This window comes from Rhinolophus sinicus, linkage group LG15, assembly GCF_036562045.2.
Source record: "Rhinolophus sinicus isolate RSC01 linkage group LG15, ASM3656204v1, whole genome shotgun sequence".
NCBI lineage: Eukaryota > Metazoa > Chordata > Mammalia > Chiroptera > Rhinolophidae > Rhinolophus > Rhinolophus sinicus.
The window spans coordinates 47,405,389-47,414,710 of NC_133764.1; the positions used below are offsets into that span (position 1 = coordinate 47,405,389).

General features: G+C 34.6%; 1 protein-coding gene across 2 annotated transcripts; it reads right to left on the bottom strand.

Annotated features, from left to right (window-relative positions):
• Positions 1-784: 784 nt before the first annotated feature.
• KRT222 (keratin 222) lies at positions 785-8,384 on the bottom strand. Of its 2 annotated transcripts, none has more exons than XM_019747730.2 (6): positions 8,196-8,384; positions 4,914-5,042; positions 3,957-4,177; positions 2,292-2,365; positions 1,967-2,102; positions 785-1,562 (listed from the first exon to the last, which is right to left on the bottom strand). In XM_019747730.2, the coding sequence occupies exons 1-6, from the start codon at positions 8,289-8,291 to the stop codon at positions 1,334-1,336; spliced, it is 885 nt and encodes a 294-aa protein (XP_019603289.1). In that variant the 5' UTR covers positions 8,292-8,384; the 3' UTR covers positions 785-1,333. The 2 variants fall into 2 exon arrangements, with proteins under 2 accessions (XP_019603289.1, XP_019603290.1); XM_019747731.2 differs by having other exon boundaries at positions 8,114-8,320.
• Between the last annotated feature and the right edge of the window lie 938 nt (positions 8,385-9,322).

Here is a 9,322-nt window from a genome sequence, read left to right on the forward strand (position 1 = left end):
TTATTTAGCATCATTTTCTTCTGGTTAAAATATACTTTTTAAAGTTGAAATAAAGTGTGGGGGGGAGAGAGAAAGAGAGAGAAATTGCTATTGCAAAGGCTGTACTGAAATGCTAACATAGCTATAGCCCTTGGATGATACGTTAGCTGGGAAAAAAGTATGATGAGTGGTACTCAATGTTTTTTTCTGTTTAGAAAATAATTACTAGCCTATAAATTTCTAATGTTTGAAAACAGGTACTTATTATTTAAAGTTATAAAATAAATATACCTATATTAAACAAATTAGGTTGTTTAAAAAACTTTGCAACAAAACTTGACTGATTCACAAATATATTTTCTATCCATATTTATTACAGTTTGAACAATTTAAAAACATAAATCCTTCAAATACTCTTAGCTTAGATAATAATACTGTTATCATAATTCACATAAATGATTGCAGGAAATAGTTATAATAGTTCATATAGTCTCTTACCTAAAGCTCACATCAAATACTCCAATTAATCACATTTAACTTTATAAACGGAAAAGTTGGGATGGTGAGAGGTTGGACAACCCTGTTCCAGTAACTGTAGTAACCAGCTTTTCATATGTTGCACAGCTGGCCTCAATTTTTGTGGAAGAGGACATATCCTTTAAAGTTCTTTGAATAAAGTAACTCTTCTGGAAATCAGGTAATGACTACAAAACACTTTTAGATGAAGATCAATTTTATTAAATCATCAAATTAGCACTGGGTTGTGTTTCGACAGTTTGCTCAAAACTGCTCATGGAAAATAAAACTAAGTGTGCAAGTGATTGTCTCAAAAGGAAAATTTTTGGTTAAGTGAATAGTGAGTCCTCTTTAAAAGTTTGTTTATAATTGCTTTCTTTTTTAACTAGAAAAATATCTTTAGATACAATCAGTCATAGAATAGTGATGAATAACTCTGTGATGCTTAACATAATATAATCGTATTTAAATAAATGATTCCCTTTTCTTTTGCATATTCAGCCATTGAGTGAAATTTCAAAGACTTAACTAAGCCAGCTAGCTAATGCTTAGTCTCTGATAAAATTTCAAGGGAAAAAGAAGAGTATTTGGAGAATAAATAAAATAGAAACTGTACTGAATTTCTGATTTTATTAAGTTCCCCCTCTCCAAGAAATACATCCATAATTAGATTCAGAGAAATGTTGTCCCATGCCATGTTTTATTCCCTAAAGAGAATCACACATTGATCATAACATACATACTTAATAACTTACATTTTGGGACAGAAGGGGGTCAGCATGACCCACCTTGGTCCATTCTAATATCATTTTCAAGTCAAGCAAATACTGTCTTTGGATTAATTAGCTGCTGATGGAGTTTTGATAGAGGGGATACTGCATGATCTCCTCATGATAAGCCTGACTTCTATATCTGGTAGATTATCCTGTTTAGTCTGTAAACACCCTTCATCAGTGGCTGCTAAATGAAGATCAAATCGAAGAGAAACAGATTTTTTCCTTAATCGAGGGTTATCTTTAAAGAAGGAACCTTCCCATTCTTTAATAACTTCATCCACTTTCTCTGTCCTGCAATGATAAAATAAACCTTTCTAAATGAAGTATGGGTATATTAAAAGTATGTAACACGCATTTCATATGAAAAAGAAATCAAGAAGTTTGTATAAGTCATAATGTACATTTACAATTATAATTTGCAATTTACATTATGGAATTTATAATTTATGTACTTTAAAAATCAAATGACCATGGAATTCTGATGTTTTGTTATAGCTTTAGAAAAATGGTGAATTGAGGATTGAGTACTCCTTCATCTAAGTTTTTGATTAAATATATTTGTATCAGATTAAATATCACAGCATATTAAAATTATGTTTGGAAACATTCAAACAAAGATTACTAAGATTACTCAATTGAGATTAATTTCTTTACATATGTTTATTATTATTTCTTAGTTAATTTAATTTACTTACTGAATAGTACCATGAGCTTCAGTGCTTTCCTTCACGATATTTCCATTTAATATTGCCTGTTTGGTCACTGTTTCCACTTTTTCGTTCTCACACTTTTGTGGGACTTTCGTTGAAAAAGATATTTCATTGATAATAGCTGTGAAAATTTTATTTATGAAATATTAAATTAAAATGTTGAAGTACCATTCAGTCAATTTATAGTAGGTCAAAGTTCATTCAAATATTGCTTTTTTTTCTTTTGCTATGTTAGAGTATTTAATTTACTTCCAGTCCCTATAAATGGCACTTCACTTTTCAAGTTAGTTTGCTTATATCAGAAACTCACCTGAAGGTAAAACAAAACCAACTCTAGTTGTAGGTTTTTGTTCTTTTTTCCCACCTTGGATACAACCATAATATCTGAAATTGGAAAGAATTATATTATAGGAGCAACATTGTATTAGCATATAATTGAAACAAATGGTCACCAATAAGAGAATGGATAAATTGTAGTGGATTCATACAATGGAAATATTATTTAGCAGTGAAAATAAATGCACTAAGAGTACACTGTATCTTTATGAATAAATCTCCCAAGTGTAACAGTGAGTGAAAAAAATGGGTGAGTTGTAGCTAATTTTATAAAGATTAAAATAATATGCGAAACAATTTCATATTTTATTTAGGGATACATACATATTACTATAAAGGAATGTCTGAGATGAATAAGCATCAAATTCAGGAGCCAGGTTAGATTGTGGAAGGAGGATGAGATGTGAGTAGATGTGGGGGTGGGTTGGGGTTGGGGGCAAAAGGGGGTGTTGATAGACTTCAACAGCATTTTATGTTTCACTGCCTGAACTAGGGGAAATGCATATGTGGGTTTTCATTATATTTTTCTTGATACTTTCTTATATATCTTAAATGTAGCATAATACAATTTTTAAAAATTTTAGGAATATTAAAGACCAAGTTATTATTTCTTGAAGAATTAGGAATTAAATAAATTTCACAACCGTTTATCTTATTTAATAATAAATAAATGATATATGTATATTTACATAACACTGTTTTAAGCACTTTACAAACATTAATTCATTTAACCCTCAGCAATTCTATGAGGTAGGTAATATTATTCCCATTTTGTAGATTAGAAAACAGGCACAGAGAGGTTTAATAGCTTGCCTGGCATCACTCAGCTAGTAAGTGGTACATTCTGAATTCAATTTATGTTTTTCAAAGATTTAGGAAATGTCAAGACTCATTAGAGGTTCAAGCAGTTTCATCTAGTTTTATAGAGGACTCAGAATTCTGAAGCAAGCAAGGATAAAGCTTTCTTTTTATGGGAACATGGACAATTGGAGGTTGTGCTGTGCTCAAAGCCATATGACCTTGTAAGTGATTGCAGATTATGAAATTGTGTGAATTAATAAGAATTCCTTTTTGATACCTTTTGTTATCAGGTCATCTGGAAGCCTTCTAAATTGTGCACTATGGACACCATTGCTTTCCATGGTTGTAGGTTGTAATATAACAATAACACCATCGTTATTGTTATTATTATTATTATTATTATTTTGGTTTTTGATGTGTGGTGGGAGTGGGCCTTTGGGGTGGGGGGGAATGTGGTAATAATATGTAAGTTTTCCAACCTTTTTTTGTGGGTGGCCCGTAAAAGGCAATGACTAATTCTAAAAGGGCTGCATAGCGTGGAAAGAGAAAGTTAAGAAAGGTTATTTTTGTAGCTTTTGGGAATTGTTCACATTTCATTCTAGGCTTGATGTGCTCTTTGTGGTAGCCAATGTCCCCGACTTTGGCTATGTTTTTCCTAATTTGGGGAGGCTGGAAATAGTTCTTCTCATAATCTTTTCAATGCGCACTAATCATATTTTATTGAGCAAGCCTTGGTGATGATGGTTTTTTCAGATTTAATTTCTGTGATTACATCAACAATGACGTAAGTGGCTCCACATTTCTGGCCACTTGTCATTAACTATATGGGATTAGGTACCTGATTTCTTCCTTTTCTAGGAGGCGGCGGTAAGTTGCTATTTCTTGTTCTAGCCTCATCTTTGTGTTGAGAAGTATCTCATGCTCTTGAAGCTGCTTTTCGATGCCGCGCCTTACTTCTTGTAGCTCTTTTTCTAGTCCTTCAATCACGGCCTCCAGGCCTTGTAGCTGCATCTGGTGATGTTGCTCACTGGCGTGTAGAGAGTTTTCAAGGCCCCTTTCCTGTTTTATACAGACCTTTATCAGTGAATCAGTGAAACAAAATATGTTTCTGAAATCTGATTTGTAATGTCTTCATTCTATTGTGTTCTTTCTTTAAAAAGTTGCAATAATTTTTATTACTTAAGCAAGAAGTGTTTCCTTACAGCTTTATGTATGACCAAATTTTTAAAAATTTATATATATATATATATATATATATATATATATATATATGTATATGTTTCAAAGGAATCCTGTGATGTTAATAATTGTTAGAACCAAAAAAAAAAAAAAATCTGCACACTCTGATTTATTTGATTTTTTTAAATATTGAAAAATGTAATATTGAATAACAAAGCCAGAGCAGACTACTTATAAAAGTCACTTTAGGACAATGTGTAAATATTTTCCTCTTAGATGTCTCAATGGTATGGATAAGAGACTCCCCACTGTTATGACTGAATAATGACAAAGGCTCTACTTCCCCACTCCAACAATTAGAGAACCCCAGGGTGATAAGCAAGGATCACTCCATTTTTATAGGTGGGAACTAAATGTTGAGTGAATTGATAACAACCGTTAACATGAAGGAAGGAAGCGGATAGTTGAACTATGACCAAGGATAGAATTCAGTGGCCGTGACTTTTCCCTTCCAGCGAGTTTCTCACTGTAAGGTAATGGGATAATTCCTTTCCCTCTCTTAATCAGGTAACATCTGGTGATTCAATGGACCAGTCGCTTTGGAGATCATTCTCACCACAGCATGGAGAGATTCAATTTCCACTTGCAGGTGGTGCCACTGGCGTCGGGCTTCCTTGAGTTCTGCTTGAGCTGCCTTTAAAGCCTCTTCATCTTTGTCCATTTTTTTGCTTATATCTTCTTCTAGCTAGAAGAAAGCCAACAATAACAGTAACAGAAAAAAGAAAGAGCCCTCCTGAAAAGGAGACATTTAAAGGCAATTATAGAAAAATAGCATAGGAATCGAATCATTTTTTCTTTAAGTTGTTAGATTACAAACGTATGTTCTAGTGCTTAGTTACTAATTAATTATATATGTGAACAAGTCCATTGCACTCTCTGCCTCAGTTTTCTCAGATGTGCAATGACCCTTAAAAGTCCCTTCCTATTGTGACAGTCTATGAAATGCAGAAAAATACACCTATTTTAATGAAAAGTAACAGTTTGTGGGACCTAAGTTTGAGACCTCTGATTCTTAATTTTCCATTATTTATGGCATTTATAAAGACGAAAGATTGAAAATTGGCTACTATTTCCTCCCATATTTTCTTTTCTTTGTGTGTGTGTGTGTGTGTGTGTGTGTGTGTTTCCCCTGTAGTTCTCTTGTAGGCTGCTTTATAAAAGCAGAAAAACAGCTGTGTATCCCTAAATTAATCAATTATTGGACTGGGTATATAGACAGAGAGTAAATCCTGCTGGAAAGTATGTTATGAATAATTTAGAGAATTAAATTATCATAGGCATTAGAGATTCTAAAACAGACTTCTGTATCAAGAGAATCCCTGTTGATTTATCTTTTTCAATATGAACTTTTTAGAAGGCATGCTAATTTTGAGTATTTCGGGTAATAGCAAAAATGACTTCTTTAAAGACTGTTTTCTAAATGTCCTCTTATTAAATAAGGGGATTATTTTCTAGTCAGCTTTAAATGTTCTTATGCTGATATTGAAATTAAATAAAAGTATCCTTTGACAGAATTCTTAACATTTGGACCCAAGAGCAGTAGGAGCAATGTATGGAATTGATTGTAACATTTTGAAGCAACAAAATCACTTATTATGTTCTTATAAAAATGCATTTTAAAATTAAGAAAATTGAATATGATGGTACAACATATTTTTTTTGAAAGGAAACAGTGGAGTAAATGAAGTCTATGAATGAAGCTTAAAGCAAAGTATTAGAGAACAAAATTCTTCATACATTTCTTTTTGTTTGTTGTATCACTTGTTCTTAGTGTTAAATTGGCAAAAGCAAGCAGCAACACATATCAGAAGAACTACAAAAGAGAACGTCGAGAATTTAAGAAATAGAGCATAAAAATGCTGCTATTTACTGGTGTTTTAGATTTTGAGCGTGGAACCGGCAGCTAGGCTTGTGTGGTAACTAGATTCTGAAAATGGCTTCCAATGAACCACACTTTCCCAAATTCATATTCTTGGGTGGTGGCCTTCCACACCGAATCTGGGCTGACCCATGTCTTGCTTTATCCAGTAGAATGTGGCAGAAGTGACAGTTCTAGGCCTAAGCCTTAAGAAGTCCTGACAACTTCTGTACTTTTTGGAGTCCTGGGCCAACATGAAAGAAGTCTGGATACTCTGTTGGAGAGATTGTGCAGGGAAGCCAGATGGAGGGAGACCCTGAAGCTACCTGGAGAGAGAGAAACAGGCCCAGTTGTCTCAGCTGAGCTAGCCTTCCAAAAATCCCATCAAGGTGCCAGACACATGAATGAGCCACCTTGGATGTCCCAGCCCAGTTGTGCCCCAAGATGACTGCAGTTCCAGCCAAGGTCATGTGCAGCAAAAGACTCACCCCACAAAACCCAATCAACCCACAGAATCATGACAGAGAACACAGTGGTTGTTTTCATCCACAAAGTTTTGGGGTGGTTTATCATACAGCAATAACTAACTAATTAATATAGCTTGTGTTGCCTTATTTTATAATAATTGATCAGGCTCTCTTGAATTTATTCCAGCTGACTTTCTGCATTCTTTGAAACTAATCCTCTAATGTAGATTTATGTTAAAAAGACTCAAAACAAAACTTGCTCTAGAGTAGTTTTGCTTTTTCACTTTATGCATTTCAGCATTGTGACCTGTAAACTAAATAACTTGTATTTTTGTTATTGCAAAAATAAAATGTTTATTTGATTTATGACTTTCAGAAATTGTCATCTATTAATTCCCCCCCGTTCCCTCTTTGTAAAAGGTGAATGAACTATTCCAACACTTAAATCATGTATCCCAGTGACTTTTCTCAATCTAGGACACTGATCATTCTTTATGAAGACTGAAAATGTTACCAGAAGTGAAATTTATAATGTTACTAAAAATGAATTTGAATTACTAGTGAAATAAAGTCCTACAATTTCCCAGCAACATTTTTTCCCTTTGGATGTTCTTAAGTTAAACTCTTTGCTATACCTGGGTGCTTGGAATAGAAGTTGAACTCAGACATGGTAGGTGAACTGACTAACTAACTAACTAAATCCCTGAATTTCTGAATCTTTGTTTCTAAAATATTTGTTTGTACATTTGTTTAAATAGTTTATACCATAATTAATTGCTAAAGATAATTGTCAAAGTGAGTCTATGAAATTAAGATTTAGCCCTTATTTAACTTGGTTCTCTCTTTTTCTTTAATAGTTAAATATTGCATGCCTAGAAATAAACATTTTTCCTTATAGCACAAAAGCAAAAATCTGTAATCTATGTGGAGCGTCTATCAATTTGGGGAATTCTGATTGCCCCAATTTATGTCTCAATTGTTCCGAATGCCATGTTCACATACTCAGATGATTTCTATTTATAACCATCTGGTATAAAACCGAACTCATTAAAAAGGTTTAGAAATATTTCAGTTTTTCTCTACAAAGTGTGCAAACTAATAAATCTTACTGTAAAGCTTGTCATTTAAAAGCTGTTATTTGAATCATCTCTATAAATAACTCCGTAATATCTTTGAAGGGTATTTGAAATGCCGCCTCCTTTGGAGGATGTCTAAAGGAGGTTAGAGTGCACCATTTTATTGTATGTTGACCCCATGTTTTAATGATAGGAACCTCATAATTTATATAAAAATCAAATGCATCAATCAACATTTATTCAATGGTCATTTAACAGTATAATCACAGCATTTCCCCCTGTAGTCCCCGTCTCAGTGCAGTAAAACCTAAATTCCTTCCCCAGAATATGCTGCATTGAAAAGGAAATACTGTACCTCAGAGAGGCCGGGAGAGGAATTGGATAGACATGGATTGTCTCCTTCTCCTGGAAGGTGCCTGTCTGTATGAAATCATTACCTGGATCCTTGCTGAGAGCACGGTCTCTATCTGATTTCTGGTGAGGAGCTTTTCATAGTTTGCCCTGATCTCATTGAGTAGCTGGGACAGCTCCATTCTTTTCCCATCCTCCACCTTGGCTAACTGGACCTTATCGATAGGATGAGTCGCTGCTGCAGAGCCGCTCTGTCTGCTTCTGAGCGGAGAGCCCCTGTGTAGCCTTAAAGACGCAGAGCTCCTTTTTTAGAAGCCACCCTGGTTCTAATCAATTATGCTAGTACTTGGTAAACGTTTTTCTCCTGCTGTTGTTTGCATAGGAGAAGTGTCAGACTCTCCATAAAGGAACAGAAAAAATGAAAACATCCTCAGTATTCCTGGATTGGTCCTCCGTAAACATGAACACTTTGTGGTGGTGGGGGGAGGTACTTTGTCTTGTGGGAAGGAAATGGGGCACACATGAAGACAATTATATTTTGTTTTCCCAAGATATTACATGGAAATAAATCTGAACCAAAAACATGGTAGCTGAACTTTTCTTTGACAGGGTTTCCCCCCACCCCCCACCATTTGGGTTATTTAAACAGAAATGCTGTGTGGTAGGGCATTAGGATATGTTGTAAATCTTGGATATTCTGACAGTTATTGAAAAAAGCTGCCATCAGATTAAGTTGACAATTGTCATTAGCCACAGGACTGATGGATTATATTTCTCTCAAATGCATACTGTGTGGCCAATGGCAGGCTGCTGGCCTGACAGCAGGGTTTGATGTATGGAGGTGAATTCCTGAGGCATATTACAGATGAAGCTATAGCTAGAGATAAACGCTAACAGAGTATGAGAGCTGAGAGGTAACATTTCCAGTGTTTTAACAAGGTGAAAAAAATGCAACCAGATGGTCTCTGTGCAGGGTATATTCACTGAGGTAAGATTTATGGTGGGCTTGCTCCTTCATTAGTCAACATACAGTTAATGACAACTCATTCTTGTAAATGTAACATTGTGCAACTCTTCTAACTTTAAAAAGCACCTTTACATCTATCGTTCCTTCCAATCTTCACATCCCTGTCCTTGTGTAACTGGTAAAGATGACAAGCCTGAGGCAGGAGGGGTTAAGGTGTCTTGGCCAAGGTCATATGGTGATGTAATG